At 41.0% G+C, this 20006-nt stretch overlaps 1 protein-coding gene across 6 annotated transcripts in view; it reads right to left on the reverse strand.

The window, feature by feature from the left end:
* PLCB1 (phospholipase C beta 1) overlaps positions 1-20006 on the reverse strand; it is a 425847-nt gene that overhangs the window by 251699 nt on the left and 154142 nt on the right. For all 6 annotated transcript variants that reach the window (XM_046939523.1, XM_040698205.2, XM_046939524.1 and 3 more), the window contains one exon: positions 19652-19720. Coding sequence is in view for 4 of the 6 variants with exons in the window: in XM_040698205.2 (XP_040554139.1) it covers positions 19652-19720 (69 nt within the window). In the remaining 2 variants the exon portion in view is untranslated. The remainder of the gene's footprint in view (positions 1-19651; positions 19721-20006) is intronic.

Here is a 20006-nt window from a genome sequence, read left to right on the forward strand (position 1 = left end):
CCTCCTTAGACATTTTAAAAGAGATAAGTATTTACAGAATGACCTCCACTGAATAGCCTGCCACAACATTACACCAAGGGCAGGGTATATTTGGCCACTGTTCCACTCGAGAGTTTTTAAAACACCTCTTTTGAATTTGCTTACAGGTACTGCCTCATCATCTTGTTTTAAATATTACTGCTCAATTCAAACAAGGTATTAAAAAGACACTGAAACCTTCTATAAGGGAAGTCGTTTTGACTGACAAGGACAGAATTCACAGCAAGACTCAAGTGAAGTGACTTGGAGAAGACAGGTGCCCTCCACGTGCACAGAATCTTCTGCAAAGGAACACAGGCTCAAGACAGAGCCTGAAAGTGGAAATGAGAACAAATACAGCAGCGCTGCATGTAGCTACTTCACAGGCTGATCTCTGTTCTGTTAACAACCGATCTCCACCCTGCTTCTCTCTCTCAGCTTCCTTTGCAGAAAATTCATTTAAGACCTTCCTCTTTAAAAAGATCTCTGCAAGCAGGAAAACGCAGCATCCTGATGTTCATACCAGTTCCCAATAAGGAATTAAGTAGCAAAAACTGTGTAATTAGGGAAAAAATTGCTATCAGAACATTTTATGTTCTACATAAAGTGACATAAACATTGCATAAAGTTCACTTCATTGATGTCATGAACCACTACATCGTTTACTTAACTACAGCTGCTGTACGTCATCGTAGCCAGATGACAGCACTAGAATAGCATTAATTCCAGCACTCCTCTGGCTAGGCCTTGTCTTAGGAAGCTGCCTTTACACAGCTTCTTTTTCTGAAATGTCTTTAATTGATGGTAAATAATTATGAAAGGAACGTCAGGGCGTCATGCTCACCACCAGCAGCAATGCAGTCACAGGCACGGCACAGTTAGCTTCGGTATTCAGATTGCACAGAGCAAGAAAGATTATTCAGAGTTCCAACTCTGCCTTCTACCATACCTTTAGAAACTTCTGGTGTTTCCTGGGCTCTGACAGTTAACAACAATCTCTCTCATTCAAAAAAAAATATATCTGATGATAAATATATATGATATATAGATACATATACCATACATATCATCAGATATATTTATATATATAATATATATTATATAGATTTATATATATTAATATATATATCTATATATATATATGATGAGTCTGAGTGGCACAATTAGATTGAACTACTCCCGTGGCAGGAGAGTCACAGACTCCGTTGCTGGTGCAGAACGAAGACCTTTATTGTATGTGCTTACAACCTTTTATACCCACACAACAACTCCTTGGTCACATGAACTAACCAGGTACCTCCTCTGTGTTTGTATCTGGTGCAAGTAGCTACCAAGCTTGTTTACTCATTTGCAAGGTAATGACTTTCTTTGTCCCACATACTCCAGGTTAGACAGTTAAAATAGCATGTGTATCAAATGCAGTGGAGCTTTTGTCAGGATTTTCCTCCTAGATTTATGGAAATAGACGAGATATTACATACCCTTCTCACTGATAACTGAGGTTAAGCTCTGCTGCAGGTCATCAGTTGAGAACGCTTTACTATTCTGATCTGAAGGATCTTATACCTACAAGGAATCTCTCCTATAATTTACAGTTGTAGAAGAAGAGAGTAAATTGTACTTTATTTGGAAGAAAAAAAAAAGCTCTACATAAAAATGAAATGTAAACAAGGAAAAGACTTGAATCAATGGAGTGCAGTGGGGAAGAAACACCTCAATAAAACAAAACGCATATCCTGTTTTAAACACTATACTTCTCAATGCTTCTCCCCAGTTTTACAATATCCACACTATTCCTGCGTAGTTGCAAAACTATATATATAGGGCACCGCCTGATTTAGTTTCTACCATGAAATTGCATTAGACACAGATCTCACAATAATATCTATTCTGCTGCTTGGCTTTTCTACAAAAAAACATACATTTGCAAACATTCTGTGCCATTCCTGCTTGTCTGCAGTTTATAAAGCACAACTGAAAGTCTACATTTATAGTACTGCAGATAACATATCTTGATCTTTCACTTTCTGTAAGCCATCTCTTTCATCACTGGATGAATGTCAATAAATAATCATGCAGCTACAGAACTAAAAACAGCTTGGGCTTTGAACACACCAAGAAAAACATGAAAATATATGAAAATATTTGTAATTAGATTAGGATACATAGCAGAAAAAGATCAGAGTAGCAGGAGGTGGTGTGCCTTGTCCATCCCACCTTCGCCCCAGCTCATGCTTCAGCTGCGTGAGATGAGCTGCAGGATGCTAACGGGGCAGGGAGCTGTGCAGCCCAGGCACTGCTGACATGGGTACAGAGGCAGCTTTGTATCATCAGACAAATTGCATCTTAGCTCTCAAACACCAGGTACACTGTCAAATATATTTTCTTCCAAGAAACACATTACAGATAAAGGAATGGAACTGTAAACAAATTATAAACCACGTGTGAACTATGGGTTAATGCAGGACCCTCACCAGTGGTGTGGGCTGCACAGCATTGAGTCAAGCTATTCGTTTGGAATGATTTCATGGGAAGCAAGACTGTGAAGAAACTTCCTAAACAAAATAGAGAAGCATTCATTAAAAAGCAACTACTCTACATATAAATACTCTGGTGGGTTGGGTATAAGCAAACCGAGTGACATGGATTGGTATTTACAACTGAGGTACTTCAAGTGACACTTGAAACCACTTCAGTGCAATACCTGTTTTGATTCCAGGTAGAAATAAAATAGTTGTAGAGAGAGTAAATAGACAAATATGCAGATGGACCAAAGATGTATTGGTTTTATGAACTGCTGGTCAGCGGAGTTTAGTCAGCTGTTTCCCACCAAAAACCAAACAACGCTGCTGAAGCTGCACCCCACAATTCCTTTGGTCACTCCAGCTACTGTGTGGGGAAGCTGGCTCTGTGCCTTCCATCCAGGCTGCCCGCTGCCAATGCAAAAGGAGCTGGAGAACCAGATGGAACTGAAGGCGACGCTAAGATGACCATACATTGTTTGCAGCCCTGTGAGTTCCCTAGGGCAAAGTATCCCCTGGGATACAAATGGTTGTGATGTAACAAGTGAGCAGCGTTTCCCACATTTCCAAAGGAGGATGTTCTAGACAGCATAGTTGAAGTGTTGCAACAGGACTCCTGGACATAATAGGTATAAAACCACTAATATGAAAAGCTGAAAAAAACTGAACCAACCTAATTACTTTAATCTAGCACTATCTCTAGTGTAACAAAATAATTTCACCAATATCAACCACTTCAGATGAGCAATAAGCAGAAATATTTGCAATACATTTAAATTAATGTGTTTAAATAGCTCTATTCTAAAATGTAGATTTTTTCCTCCAAATCCCCTTGTGATATGGTTTGCTAAAAATGCTCATTTGAATTTTGTTGTTAACTTCATTCACTTCAGTCTTATGCTCAAGAAATAAAATTTACTCTACATTTGTTAACAAACAAAGTCTCCGGAGCTTTTAATTAAGCTCATAATGCGTGTATACGAAGAAATCAGAAGTGATACAGCAAATTACACTGAAAACAAACAAACATTGAGCGTTGGGCTGTGTGTGCCCAGTCAGCACTCTGCCTTCCCACCCCAGTGTTTTCAAACATTTCAGCACCAATCGCTGCCCACATCATTCATCTCATTTCAGGAATGGAAAGCTTTTCAAACACAATATACAATTGTACTTTTCCCCAGACACAGTTTCAAATACTACTGCTTTTATTTGTAGTTTGAGCATTATTCTACCTCAGACACGTGCAAACTGACAAGTCAGCCCAGTTTTTGCAACGTGACATTTCTTTAGGTTGTACCACAGAGCTCATCGGTGGCAAGGGCACCTTGGAAAAGAGCATGTGGCCATGCAGAGACCACTCCTGTTGGCTTTTCAAGCTCAAAACTTATTATGTTACGTAAAATTAAAAGCAAGCCAATCCACTCACTCTGGTGACAGGAATTTTAAAGAACACTCTCACGTACATCAAGAATAATTAAGTGATATTGAGACTTTTTCTTTCCTTTGGTGATGTGCCTGTTCGTTTCCTGGAGACATCTATAAGCCCTCTACTTTCTAAAACCAAACAAACAAATAAAAAAAATCAATTCCCCTACCAAATTGCAATCATATACTGATGCAAGAGCAAGAAATGAAAAGTAAAAAAAAAAAAGAAAAAAAAGAAGTTTTAAGACTTTTGCCTATGCTCACAGTTCCAGCAAGAGAAGCAGTTTATTTGTGAGTTTATTTACTTCAGGGGTGGGCTTGCTCTGCCATCAAGGAAACTGGGAAGTGTGGCCAGTACTGATAGCAGTCTTATAAATAAATGTTGGCTTCACACCAGAGCTGTAGTTTACAGCAACTGATACAAATGAGCTCCAGCTTTAAAGTACATGACAAGCACACTTCTATAAACCTACTGGGTTGAATAAACAATCGTCTTCCTGGCACAAGTGAGCCTGAAATACACTCTTCTGCTCCCTCTGTCCAAAACTGAGAGCACTGGTTTAAAATGAGTGCTTTGGCTATGCATGCTTTTACTTTCCTTCTGCATACTGTAGAAGCCAGGAGTCCATATTCACATGTACACAGTGGTTCCTGTCCCAGTGTTGCAATTCCCCAACACAACCACATATGCAAAGTCTCAGAAAAACATGTATTTCTCAGCTTTCCTCTTGCCAGCCCCCTGGTTTTCAGCAGCAAGAACAACTGTATGATGTTCACCTCACCAGCATGCACTTCTTCATGCCATTCATTTCTGTATGTTCAGAAGCAACCCACAACATGCACCCCTGGGGAGAAAAAAAAATATCCACCTGCATCTACACCGGACTCCACTATTCTGACTATTCTTTTGTCATCTTTTCCCTTGCTCTGTAAGGTTAGATATTTAACTGCAACTGAAATAACTTCATATCAAACAGTTTTATAGCACATCTAACATTAGCTCCAAGAGTGAAGGAAAATTCAATTTTTGTTATACTCCAAATAATCCTCCAAATAGTTAGGAATTTGTCATCAGGATAAACTGCATGACTAACAGGCACAGTTACTACTCAGGGAAAAGCTTCTGACAATGCTGTTATATTCTCATTGCTCTCCTCAAGCAACACTCTGCCTCTCAGACCTCCAGTTCTAGTGCTGCACCTGTGAGTGAGTGCCAAATAAATACTCGGTCATTACAGGTTTGTTTTTTTCCAATGATGCTTCCCAAGCGCATGCTGAGCACTCTGATGAGTCAGGCTGTGGGAGCTTGACAGGATACCAAGGCAGTGCCTTAAAATGGCATGCGCATGGCTCAGCCAGCTAATCCCAGCTCAGACGGTTTTGAATCTTTGCTTACTGGCTCTCATCATAGAATGAGCTCTCAGTGGGTAACGCACATAAGGGAATCTTAATAAGGGTGAGAGAACCAGCATGGGAGTGTTAGAAAGACACTCAGGTTCACGTTCCTTGATTTAGTGAAGTTACACAATTTCAGTTTTCTTCCCTAGCACTGGAGCAAATACAATGGAACCACCAGCCCCAGCAGAAGGCCACTTTTTAGTCAACGCGAACGTGTTGACTAAAAAGACCCCTGGCACCTACAATAGTGGCATGGCCCGCAGTGTGGGGACCATCGCCTCCAGCACTCCTTTTCATTCCTCAGCAGCACCACTGGCTGCAGAGCTGTCATTAAGCACTCATTTTCCATATTTCCAAGAATAGCATCATTGTAAAGAGCATAAAAATGCATGACAGTAATTGAGTCTTGCCACGTGCCGGAAAGCTAATAGAGATTGTGTAACATTTGTTTACAGCCTGATGAGCTTTACCTTGGCATTTGTAATTTGCACAAAGAAGTTTTCAATTAAAGTAGAAAACAGAGTACTTTTCCATTCCGATGCATGGGTACTTAAATGCTCTTAATCAAGCTATCTGATAGCTAAAAAAAAAAAATACTAAAGGCTTTCTTTTAATTACATAATCTGCAAGTGTCATATACAAGACATTAAATTAGCAATATCAAGTGATTATGATTCCAGAGATCAATTTATATATAAACCAAGAGGAAAAGGCAAGCATCATCAAAATATGCCCAGAGCTGAGCTCAGCCTTCAAGTTTTCTTTTTTATTACATAAGTAACAGTTAAATAATCCCACTTGTCCTCCCACTGTTTGCAGCTCTCCCAACTCTAGCAGGATATAGAAAATCCAGTATAAAAAAAAATTAGTTTCCCCAATTGAAATATTGTCGCAAACGTATCAGAGTCTTAAAACAGAGCTAGAACATACTCAGCATTTCCTACTACAATTTACAGCAATATATAGCTCCATTGAAATATACAGAAGCATTTCTACTTTGACTGCAATGGGAAACACAAAGTTCAGTCTGTCGGATACAATGATTTGCACCCAAGGACATCCCACAATGTTAACAAAACAAATAGGCACCATCTGCAAGGGCCCAATGAGAACACTGGAACCCCAGAGGAGGAAAAAAACTGATTTTCACTTATCCTACTGTGCAGTAGGATAGCATGAACATTGCCACATCCAGATCAAAGGTGGATGGCTAATACTGCTGAAAAGTAGAAACAGTGCATAGCTATGAGACCAAAACATGATGGGTAGGCGTCAACCAAAGCAGGAGTGAATGCCCACACGATCAGCAATCTCAACTTCCAAAACACACAGTGCTCAACCAACCATTCAGAAGGACAGTCTGTCAGAAATTCCAAAACCAAAACTATCCTGTTCTTCCAGTTAACATCAAGTAAAAAAATCAAACCTCCGCAGCAGTTCAGGAATTTATGTTCCTACACGGTCATGTCAAACACCTTCCTTCAGACACAAACAAGCTCCTCTGCTCCCCCCCTCCTGTTGCTCTCATCCTGACAATTCTCATATTTACCCAGGTAGAAACAGTCCATGGCAGAAGAACAGGCTATAAAAGCATTAAAAACAAATAGATATAAATTTGACCATAGAAAAAGATGACACATTCCCCTACAAAACCATAGTGTTGTCTTAGCTGCATGTAAACAGAAAGAAATACTGGAGAAAAGCCTGCAGGGCTGCAGCTCTGGGCTTCCTGCTGCCCATGGAAGCAGCAGGCTGGGCAGGTCCCTGGGGCAGCTTGGAGAAGATGCACAGAAAAATTCTTGTTCTTACTGGGGCAGAACGAGACTAAATTGGACCAACTATGCTAGCAGAAATCAGCTGTCCTTCTCATAAAATACAGAATGGACATTTGGCAAAGTTTGTTTTTGTTGTTGGTTTTTTTTAGTGCCTTGTTTGTTGTTCTGCAACAAAATGGAGCACAGGTCCTACCAAAAGCCAGCACGAAGATCCTGCTGCCATCCCACCCACACATGCATTCCTCATTTGAAGACAGAAGAACAGATTTTAATGCAGCCAAGGGACATAGTGCTGGCTCTCCTGAAGCACCTCTGTCATTGGTCCTCTCTCTGCAGGACAGGATGCTTTGTGTTTTGATGCTGCTCTATCAGCTATCCTGGCACAGGCAAGTTCCTCGTGTTTGTCACAGCTCAAAGGTACCCATCCAAGTACTCTGGTCCAGCTTACCTGAATTTGGTTTTCCTGAAATGTTTTAACAACATGCAAATTGCTGCCATTATTTCCGAGCTGAATTTGATGGCCTTCTCCTTTTATACTATGACCCTGCATGACATTACTGTTCTGCTTCTGTCGCTTCATTAGCAAACACGATCATGAAGCTGCTTATAAAACACATCCCAGGCAGAGAACACAACTTCTCATATAGATTTTTTCTCCTGTATTTCATTAATCTTGGAGGAGGGAGGTTAGCTCAGAGCAACAACAGCAGCACAATCTGTGTAATTTCACTTATGGCATTAACGATATAGGACTAGTTTCAAAACAGAAAAAGCATTTAAGTGCACAGCAAGCCAGATCCTGCAGTTTTCTAGAGCACCTCTGAACTACCAGATCCTTCTATCATAAAACCTCTTATTAAATTTGTGAATTGATGATGTGTGTTTTTTTCTTTTACTTCGGTATTTAGACACAACAGAAGGCCTCATTTCCTCTGACATATATATATAATTATATAAAAATATACAGAAATTGTACACATATATATTTTTAATTCAATCATTTATTAGTTGTGATGAACTTTAACTTTTAACTCTGTGCTAAGAGCAGGACTAGACATAACTTATCTGTAAGTAAAGAAGAAATTCAACCCCAATGCCCTTCAAGATAGCCAAAATTTAGGCAGACCCATGGCCTGGTGGGTGAAATCACAGCAGAACCTCCATCTGCTCCAATGCAGCAGTTCTGCTGCCCAGGCCATGGGTGCTGTGGATATGGCAGAAACCAACCAACTTGGATTACAATGTTAGTGTTTTTAATGTATACTGATACTTGGCTTAGGTTTTCTCATGGAAATAATGAGGAAAAATGCATTCTTTTAATGGGTGTTAGGATGATCAATCATTAAGAGAAGTCTCTTATCTGCAAAATGGTCTCCCCTTTGAGGGAATCTGAGCCCTGACCCAGAGACAGGGCACAACAGGATGAGAAAATACCAGCCATTACAGCTTAGCCCTATTCCTCAATGGCACATTTGCAAGTTCATTCTAATTCCAAAAACGAACACAGAAATGGATACCGCAATGTACCACAGCCAAGAACTCCCTACGAACTCACAGCCAAGGGTATTTCTTCTCCAAACTAAGGTAACTGAATTTTTTTTTTAACCCAAATTCGCCAAGTTAATCAGTGCAACTCGGAAGCTCACAAATGTAAACCATGTGGAATCAGTCTTTAAAAGAATGGAAGTTTCACTTCAATTGATTGCTGTCATTTCCAATTGCACAAAGGTTTTACTCCGCTTAGTTTTGCAATTCAATCAAGACCCTTCTACTACCAAAAAAATGGAGCTAAACTGAACTTTAGTTAAGATCAGCATTGAATCTGCTATTTCTCTACCTTCTCTAGGAGACTGCGATCCTCAAGCTCTCCAGCACATTTTCACTGTTTCAGCAAGATCCCTGAAATTCGAGGCTGATCAATAAATGAATCTACAACTTCAGGGGTAGGAAAGAAAGTTCACAGAATCATACAGCCATTTGAGTTGAAAGGGACCTTAAAAGGCCACGCAGTCCAACACCCCTGCAACAAACAGGGACACCTACAGCTCAATCAGGTTGCTCAGAGCCTCATCCAGCCTAGCCTTGAATGTTTCCAGGGATGGGGCATCCACCACCTCTTTGGGCAACCAGTTCCAGTTACTGTCTTCCTTATATCCAAACTGAACCTTCCCTCTTATCCTATTACAACAGACCCTACTATAGAGTCAGTCCCCTTCCTCCTTACAGTCTCCCCTTAGATACTGAACAGTCCCAGCTCTCTCAGACTGTTCTCACAGCGGAGGTCTTCCATCCTTTGGATCATTTCTGTGGCCCTCCTCAGGACTTGTTCCAGCACAATAGAAAGGTACTATAAAGGAAAGGAAGAAGATTGCTCACCCATATCAGAAGATTCTAGGCTCGCAGGAGAAAGTTCCCCCAAGAAAGGATCTCCAGCAAGAGAACTTCCCCAGGGTGCAGTCAGCCGTTAAATTTGAGGCCTAAGAGAGGTGCAGCCAGGCTCCGCCCCTTCCAGTCACACAGCTGAATTGCCTTCACCTGTGCTCCCAGGGCTGACCGGGTCCTTTCCCCAGGTGATCAATCAGTGGTTCAGGCTGTGACTCAGCAGTTCCCATTCACAACCATACAAAGGAGAAGACCCACATGTAGAAAATGGCTCTTGGTTCTGTCTATATTCACCACTAGAGCAGATCAGCAGTACTGAGGAGGGGCTACAGCGCTTCTACCCATCCCACTCTGTATGGCCCAAAATGCTTCTTCTTAGGAAGAATGTATCCACAGTGCACCTGATAGCCAGAAAAACTGTGCTAAAATAAGGATTTGAGGTGCATATCAATCTTAATACACAGCAGTTTCTTACCATGAACACACTGAACTTTATCCCAGCATCATCAATGGCTGAAAAAGGCAGCAAGCAAACTTTTGCCTTCGGCAAGCATTCCCTTAGCTTTGACACACAGACAACCACCTTGCTCCTGTGTGCTCCTGCTTGTGTAACAGCAAGTGCCACCGGCCCATCCGTTTTGTGGCTGGCTCATTAACACCCCAGGAGCAGAACCCAGAGCCTGAGCTCCCCAAAGGTAACAGCTGATAATTTCATTTGTGAATCCAGGATTAGGCTGAGAGGCAATGAAGCTGAAAAACCACAGAGAGGGAATTTGCGTTCAATAAAATGATAAAGTATTTTGTTAATACTACAAAAATACAATTAGGATTTATTTAAGATTGGATTATTCCTATGTTTTAGTAGGTAGCATAATCCTATTTGCATTATAGAAAGAAAGGTGTGCTTGATTTTTTTATTTTTATTTTTTTAAGAATACTACAGTATTAACACAAATGATCAGACATTTGGATGTACTTATCTCCACATTCTAGTCTTGTATATCCACAGCACACAGAAGAACAGAAGAAAAGTTTTGTTCTTTCCTCACCTTTTGGAAAATGTAACATACGTAGCTTCAGCAGCAAAGAAAACTCTGATGACTCCTAAATTTCCTCTATAACTTCTCCAGAGTTCCAAGCTGTGACCAAAGACACTTCACACTTGCTTAAAATCAATGACACATGGCTCAGCTTTTGCATTCATTTTTTTAGACCCGATCGCTTTGCCTCATTCCACATGGAGTACCGAGAGAGCCATTTACACACTGATGACCAGAAACTGATCAAACCTTTTCCACCAATTAGAGCCCAGCAGTTTTCACTAACCAGTAACTTAGAAGATACAGATATCACAGAAATCCACTGAGTGGGTATTCCAACAAAATGGGGGAATTTTCATCACTTGTTCTAAACAACTGCAGAAAAAATGTTTCTGCTTTGGCATTTTTGATCAGAACCTGCTTATTCCACCTCTGAAGCTTGAAGGTGTTTTACTGCCACCATATCTCTACCTGGATCTAACGTCTGCTAGAATGTATATTTATTAATATTTATGTAACATGTATAGATGTAGATACAGGTCAGAAGAAAAGACCAGTATGACTCAGTTATTGAGTACCTTCATATTTTACAATAAAAAATTCTGGAATTCTTTCCAGTATTAATTTTCATAGCAGAGGCTAAATGAAGCACTGCTTGTCTCTATTAAAAGCTTTTTTTTTTTTTTTTTTTTTTTTTTTTTTTTTTTTTTTTGTACTAATATTGTGCTTAGGAACCCTAATAGGACTTATTACTGTTTCCCAAGCCTTTATGATCTCAGTGTAAGTCAAAAGGTGTTGTGTGGATACGAACCCACAGGACTGCAAGATAACAAACAGGTAACAGATGACATTGCTAAGCAATTTTCACACAGAGGGTGGTGACACACTGGAACAGGTTGCCCAGGGAGGTTGTGGATGCCCCATCTCTGGAGGCATTCAAGGCCAGGCTGGATGTGGCTCTGGGCAGCCTGGTCTGGTGGTTGGCAACCCTGCACATAGCAGGGCAGTTGAAACTAGATGATCATTATGGTCCTTTTCAACCATGGCCATTCTATGATTCTATGAACATTATCATCTCAGCACTGCTAAAAGCACCTCCAAAATAACTTTGTATTATCCTAGATTTTTATATTATGTGTTAGTAAAGATGCCATTCATCAGATTTGACTGAGCGTTATTAGGACTTACATGGCATGCCAGTCTGTGCCAGCAGTGATCCCATCTCTTTGGATTCCAGTCCCCTGTCCAGAAGTACTGTTGTAGCCATCCACCTGCAGATACCCACACTGCAACCAGCTCTGCTCCCACCAGTCCCATCCCAGAGAAGGGGAAGGCAAGAAGCCCAGCTTCAACCTTCCAATATAGGGCAGAGGTGATTACCATCAACAATGCTGTCACAGCCAGGAGATAGGAAATATTACCCAAGCTTTGCTCAGCATGGGGTACATGCTTCAGTAAGCAATGAATTTGTGCCCTCCAGCATGCTACTTCAATCCCCCCACTGCAGTCACAAAGCTCATACAAGTGGTTTATGTGTGGATTTAAAATAATGTTGGAGTATTACAGGTGTTTGCAAGCACACAAAGCTGTCTCTGACAATTCTTTTCACAATCACATAAAAAGTCATACTAAAGAAGAAAGAAATAACTGTACTCAGTATGCAGGATTATTCAACAGCAGCCTCAGCAGCAGCATTTAAAGCTCAGGCTTACTGGCACTTACTGGTATTCTCAGCAATTCCAATATCATCCATCTACTGAGCAGTGTCCTATTCTAGCTCTTAAAATTCACAAGTCAAGTTTAAATATTGCATTTAAAAAATACTTCTGTGCTTCCTGAACTACAGAATTTCTTGTAATCTGGTTTCTGCTACATACTTTGGCATGGAAGAATACAGACAATAAATGAGATAGATCTGATATAAACATAAGAAGTGAAAACATAAAATCAAGCAGCACAGAAAGTTAACCGAAACAGTCAGTGAGCAGGAAAAAAAAACTTCCTGGCAATGATTCATAGTGAAAGTCCTGGAAAAAAACCTGTGCTTTCTGCTATACCTGGATACCAGAAAATAGTGAAGCCAATGACTAAGATTTACAGTTCATGCCAGGCTTCTGGAAAGGTCCCAGTTCCCCAGGGAGCAGAGGGCTGTAAATAAAGCACCTTGACAGTGCTGAGCCATGCCGGTGGTGCAAGGGGACATGGATCATCTCGGAGGTAGCCTCAGCCTCAGGCATGAGCAGCCAAGTGAGCTGCGCCTGGAGGCAGAGGGGGAATCTCTGTGGGCTTCAGAGAGCAGGTGCAACTCGCTGGTGTTCATCCACACCACTAAGCAGCCTCTGTGCTCAAGACATGCACTGCAACCTGATGAAGCAAAGAGAACAGCTACTGTGCTGCTACTGAATGCTTGGATCCGAGCCTCATCTGAGCTTTCAGGAAGCTTCACCTTGCTTCCACAATTCCATGAATGTTGTTTCTAATGATGCTGTTTTTCTAGGTGATCAAGAAGTGAGAATCTGCTGTCCAAGCTCCGAGGATAAGCAGCACTGACAACTTTATTTCTGGAGATGCAACTCTTCCCCAGAGAAGTTAGCTTTGAAAAAAAAATTCTAGAGCATCCTAGCCATGGGCAGCCATGGGCAGCAGTGAGCTGCTTTCTGCAGAGGCAGTTGGCCCTGGTGGGGGAGATGTGGCAGGAGAGATGCCAGCTGCCATGGGAGCCTACTGGCTGTGGTGGAGCAGTGATGCCAAGCGCAGGAAGCCAGGTCAGGAAGACTCACGTGGTCACGGCTCCCATGGTGTCTGCATTTCTGCTGCTTCTGCTTCCCTGACTTACAGCTGTGCCCACATGAACACTGTGCTAATATCATCCACATAAATGCAACTTAACTTTTCTTAATTAAGCTCAACTCAAGAAAATGTTGATATAATTTACTCTCCGTTATGTAAAAAGTAGTGATGGAGAACTAGGAAGGGATGTTTGAGGATGTCATTGCTACACCTAAAGTGATTGGGAAGCAGGTGAGCTGCATGTATATCCCATTTTTGTTGAGTTTTGTATTCTATTTGTATTTGAGTTTGGCAGAAATAGAGCACTGCTTAGGCATAATTTACATTAGAGTTCCTAATTTAACACCAAGGTTATTGAAGGAAAAGTGACACGCATTTATCAGTAGATAAAAATAACAGCAACAGCAGCATCTGAGACAGGCAGAGCGACAGACAGCGTGTGCCACAAAGGCCAGGGTTGCACCTCTCTGAGGGGTCCCGCAACCCATGCAGGCAGCAAGGGGGTTTTCTGGGGAATTTATTGAGTGGACCACAACAAAAAATAAAAGCCTACAACTATCTGCCGTTCCCCACAGGCACTCTAATGATGAAGGTTATTAAACACAGCATACTTGCCTCAGCTCAGACCTTATCACAAAGTAATGAATATCCGTACAGCTTTCAAATGTGCTTAAGATGGTAGCTTCTTTTGTTCTGATAGCAAAAGAAAGACAAAAAAAAAAAGAAAAAAAGAAAAAACCTGACCATAAAATGTCTGCTAGCTAAAATTTAAGTTAGACACCATAAGACACCATAAACAAATCAATTAACTGAATTAGGTTTCTTGTCATTGTACTCATAAGTAACAAGTTAGAGCCTTATTCCAACGTAAATCAATCTGTAATATGCTTTATTTGCATCTGTAATTTATTTATTTGTGTGTACATGCTTTGAGTGGGTTCAAGAGTTCTCCCCTCACATTTGTAAATTCATGCAGTAGGTTTGAAAGATGAGAAATAAATAGATGGTGATTAGCAACACACCAGGCAGCAGCCTTACTTCCTGCTTACCTGCACCAATCCTACACAAAACCCAGCAAAATCCTCCTGATTCAAAGTCAGCACAATGATCACACAAGTAGGCACAGCAAGGCAGCAGTCTTGATAGCTCTAAACATTCAAATAAAGACCTAATTTCCCTGAAAATCACCAGATTTTCTGCTGCATAATTTAGATTATGTTGTTAGTTTTTGAGACTAGTTCAGGGACTTGAGCTTTTCTCTGCAAATGTGTCCCCAGTCAGCCAGCTCTTTGCAGTGAGGAAGATGCACGTGTTTTTTAAATGGAAGGTGAGGTAATCCTGATGTCGTTGCACCATAGCTCGGGATTTTGGGCAAACCCATCAAGTGCAGAGGCTGCTGACAACAGTGTAGTAGTTGAGGCCTTGGTACATTTCCGATATTAGGAAAGCTTAATTATTTTCCTCTGTAGAGTATCCTCTATTAAGTGAGAATATTTGGGGCAGGGGAGCAGAGAGTGTTTTCCAAACCGGGGACGGCGCACTGTAAACATTTTGGCATGAGCGCGATCCCATCATTCATCATTTCCTCTCCTGCAGGTTCCAGAGCATATGCCATTTAAATAAATTTATCTCCTGATGAATGATTTATGATATTTTTGAGGGAAAACATACTGATCAAACGCATCAAAAGTTTTAAATGTGAACATTTGCCATGGGGTTATTTCCTCACTCCTGCCAACTCATCTCGATATTTCTTCTCGCTACCAAAAACACTTGCACAGTTGCATTACGATTTTAGTTTCCATAGAAACTGTTACAGGCTAAAGTAAATACAAGATAATAAGAAGTGTGAATTTCACAGTCCTGTGAGCATGCTGCTGCAGCCCTGTTTTCACCACCTAACCTTTCACCGAGGGTTAATGCTACGTCTCGATTTTAAGATTACAGACATTCTTCTGAGTGGCCCTTCCATGCCTCGCAGAGCTGCGAGCGTGATCACATCTACTTGTGTGTCTCACTGTAAAAAACCATACGCTTCTCTGTAGTGTTTGTGTTATTTTATTTTGCAGACCACTTCACTGAACTTTACAACAGGAATTGCTGGTCTTCGTTAGTCTGCATACCAAAGTAAAGAAAGCTGGAGAGAGTGCTACCAGGTAGCGTGTGAATAAAAGGAGATAAATAATTGCTTCATCCCAACTAATGGCTTCCACGTGGCCTTCTGCATTTATAAGTATAAACAAGGGGAGCTCTCAGCACCCTGATATGCTCTATCCCTGCTCATGCCATCCTGCCTGCCCAAAACCTGTGACAGAAAGCATGCCGTGTTTCCAAAAGGCTCTGCTGAATTTATGTGTGGTCACATCTTCCCAAAGAAGACATGAACTGCATATTAATCTCCTGTTCTCAAAATTTCTCTTCCTCCCTTCCTAAATGGTTCTAATGCTTACTAAAAAGGCTAAGTTCCGATAATCATCTTATAATTCCCTCACTATTGTATAAATTTCACTGTATTTTGAATTCAGGCACTTTTTTCTAACTTACACAATTGGTAAATCTTCTCTTGTTCTCTTTAGAACATTACTTTCATTTATCTTCACATTTAGAGACCTGCAGCAGTGTTCAGTACTGCCTAAGATTTGCCCTTCTTCCAAAGAATATACCTTTGCATGTATACTGCAGTGGGATGGAGAACTGTTATTCTTCCTGAAAACAGCAGCTGAAGACAGAAGAACTTGTCCCTGACAAAATGGGGAAACAGAAGGTAATGCTGAAGTTTATTGGTAACACAGGGCCATCTGAGTACACTATTTATTAATCTAGGGGCTGGAGAACGTTCTCATCCCCCAGCTGCTACGTGCTTAGGTACCTACTAAAGATATCCCTTCATCATTAGCTAACTACATTTCTAGGAAAGAGACTTATTTCCATATACAGCCTTTACTCTTCATGCCCCGCTTTCTTTGCTGTAAAACCACCGTGACTTCTACTCCCTTCAGCTGTAGGATGGCGACTTCCTTAAGCTTCTTGGATTTGTCTCACTAGAAGGATTTCTCTCTCTAGAAGGATTCTAGAGTGTTCTAGAAGAATGAACACAAAGCCCTCTTCCAGCAAAAGAAGCTGAAGTGGGACAGCCACAAACGCATTGCAGGACCCCTGAATGCGATAGCACAGATAATCATTACTCTCCACTCCTAAAATTATGAGCTTGGCTCCAAGACCACCATCTAGAACTGGGCTATTCTAACGGGCTTCAGTCTAACTGCCTGGGTAACTATAACTATTTAGGAACAATGTGAAATAGGATCAAACAGAGAGAACAATGCCTCCTAAACAAGAATAAACCATTTGGCTGTTTAATCAAGGAAAATTTCTCCAGAATGAAAAAGGAGTTAGTTTTGCTTACAGTAGTGACTGGAAGACACAACGATCACAAAATTTGTGTCTTGATTTATGGAAAAATATTGTGAAAATCAAATCCAACCAACAAGACTAAAGGAGAAGCTATCTGAAAAACCCTTTGTATTTCTCTGCTTTTCAGAAATTAACAATGCCAACAGCTGTACAGTAGGTACCCTGAATACAGCATGAGAACAGACTTTGTTTCTAGCCATCAAAAAGAACAAGAGCTTGGCATGTTCATAAGGCTAATCAAAGAAATGTTCCCTCTGGTGGATACGGTGACTTATGGAAACCAAGTGTATATTCCAGATGGTGAAGAGGAAGAAAGTATTTTTGGTAACAAGAGCTACTTATAGTCCTTTAAAATCAATACTTGCTGATGGCCTTCTGATGCAGCATACCTCTGCAGTTTAGGTAGTTTGCTATGAGTGTTGTTAATCACACTCAAATTTAGTTTGCTAGAAAAATAAAAAAAGTATTGCTAGTTTTACGTTTAATAGAAAAGTCAAAGCTTATTAAAGATGTCACTTCTATCAAAAGGTAACACTGTGTCAGAAGTACACTAAATCAGGTTGAAAGATTCCCACGAACTTCTCAAGTTTTTAATGACAACCCACAAATGGAATCCACTCCCTCTTAGAATTCTGAAAATAGATGAAAAAATTGGCACAAAGTAGCAGAACTCCCCTAACATAATATAAAACCTGTACAATAGCATGGGAGTAGGGTGCTGGCAGAGGAATTTATAGAAAATTGCCTAAACCTCTTTTAGAGTGAAAGTTGTGACAATACAAAACAGCAAACTGTCCATTCCATCTGGAAAGGCAAATAAAGGAAGCAAGTTCTGCTATCAACGATGATCCCACCAGACAATGAAAGATAACTTCTGGGATGGCTACGAAATGCGTGAAGTGGTACCACAGCAGCAAGAAACTGTGCCTTGTCTGTATGTTATAATGGATGCCATACTTGACATAGGGCAAGATGCTCAGCAGGTACCAGTAGATCCCAACAGACCCACCATGCTGGATACAGCTCAGATTCATCATCACAACACAATCGTCACATACGTTGTACTTTTACTGTACAATGAGCAGATTGTGAATGACCTCTTCGTATGCTACATGGAGACAGCTTTGCCTTCCTGTACAGAAATCATCCAGAAACATCATTCAGTATTTATGCTCACCTGAGTGCCAGGGCTGCTCCATCTGAAAGTACAGCTGTGGATGAGTCTCTAAAACCTGGAACTTTGGCAAGTAGCACACATAAGTGGTGCTGCTCTCTTAAACCACTGTACCAAGCTATTACTAGAAACCTCCATGCAGTCACAAGCTGCCAGTGCTTGACTTAAGGCCAAGCCTTCCTGCTGCTGCACAAGTTGTGTCCTCTGTGTATGAGACATGAACAGGGCTTCTGTAACACTCACTCTTCTGCTGAGCCCCACAGCACGGCTCAAAGCAAAACAGGCACAACTGGCCCCAAAATGAGCTTTTTGCTTCACATCACTTGCAAAATTCTATCAGCAGACAACCCAGGTGCTGTTTCCATTCTGCCCACACACAAATCCATGACAAAAAGTAAACTCATTCACACAGGTGGTACATTTCACCACCCTAAAAGTCAGGATTTTCTCATACCCTTCATTTAATGCCACTGCTGTCAATCCATAACGTGTGGCAACAAAAACAGCCTTTATATAACCTAATAAATAAAAGTCACCAAGGCAATAGCTCTGCATAAATTTTAGCTAAAAACATTTTGTTAGAAGAACATGAATGTCCTCTGTAAAGCGGGTAGCATTTTAAAATAATGTTCTAGCCATTGTTAATACTTTATTGCTATTCATCATAGAACCATTAATCATGGTGAACTCACTTGGTATTAATGTGGATGTCATAAAGTACTTCTGCTGCATTTCAATTATAACTCAGCCCTTAGAATGCTGCCAACATTACATGGAAAACTCTGCAAACCACATGTGAATAGTCTGTTCAGAGATAACTGCAGTTACATTCTGGCACAAAGAAGCAACCTCTCCCATTGCCATGGTGTACCTCAGGCACAGAGGATCCCGCGGGGCTGTCCCCTGGCCTGGGTGCAAGGAGCACAGTGGCAGGCTCAGGTGCAGCTGCAGCCCACAGAGCTGGCCGTGTCCCTCCCAGGGATGCAGGCAAGAGAAGGATTGCTTTGGGCTGTTGCAAGCTTACAGGCTTAGAAGCAGCTAAGGAGCAGCAAGACCATACTGTCAGGACCCTAAAGAGATCTCTTTTTCTCCTTATCATTCCTGCAATGCCCCAGGGCACACTCTGGCTTCCAGAGCTGTGCACTCCATTGCTGTTTTTCTTTTTTTCTCTTTCATGTGTCACTTCTACCCAAATGAAAACACCACAGAGAACACATATCTACAACTTACTGTCTTTAAAGACAGCAAATGAGCGTGCAATGTATCAGAGAGGGCCTAAGGGAACTGATATCCTGATATCCTCTCTGACAACAGTTTAATAATTAAAAAATCCCTCTTTCTGTCCTCAAGAGGTACTCAAATGAGAAAACAAGCAGTACCAAATGCAACATGGAGCTCCACAACCATCAGCTCCTGGCCATCAGGGAAGTCGGGAACTTAAGCAAGTTTAACCACAGCACCAGATAAAACCAGCAGCTTTGTTCACTCACTGCCAGTAAAGCTTCCATCAGCATTCTAAATACAGCATCAGTGACAATAGCACAACCATCACAACATTTCTCATCAGCAACTACGATAAGCGAAGCAAAGACAAAACATTTCTTATTATTTAAGGGAGTGTTTTATAAAAAAAATTCTCGCATGTAATTCACATTCTGTTTTACCTAGGTAATCAGTGCAACAGGTAATCAATCATACAGCAGAAATGCTTACCTTGGGAGCTCTGGCATGTTTTCCACATCTGGCATCTTTGACAAGACTGATATCGAGCAGCTCTGTCTCCTAGAAGGAAAAATTGCAACACATGATTATTACATAAGTAAAAAAACACTGTCCTACCTTCCATATCAGGGGTTCACCCATCTGTAGTGACCCCTGTCCAAACTGAGGACAGTTTCAAGGCATACTGTATTGCACTTAGTCTATTCTGTAAGCACCACAATGTCTCAGATACATAACTGAGTTTCCTAAAATATGATCATGTCTCACGATATATAGAATATGTAGAAGCCACATTAGTCAAGCTTACTTCTTAGATCACTAAATATCAGTCCCTGTACTTTTTAAT

This window comes from Gallus gallus, chromosome 3 (assembly GCF_016699485.2).
Source record: "Gallus gallus isolate bGalGal1 chromosome 3, bGalGal1.mat.broiler.GRCg7b, whole genome shotgun sequence".
In the NCBI taxonomy this organism is placed as follows: domain Eukaryota; kingdom Metazoa; phylum Chordata; class Aves; order Galliformes; family Phasianidae; genus Gallus; species Gallus gallus.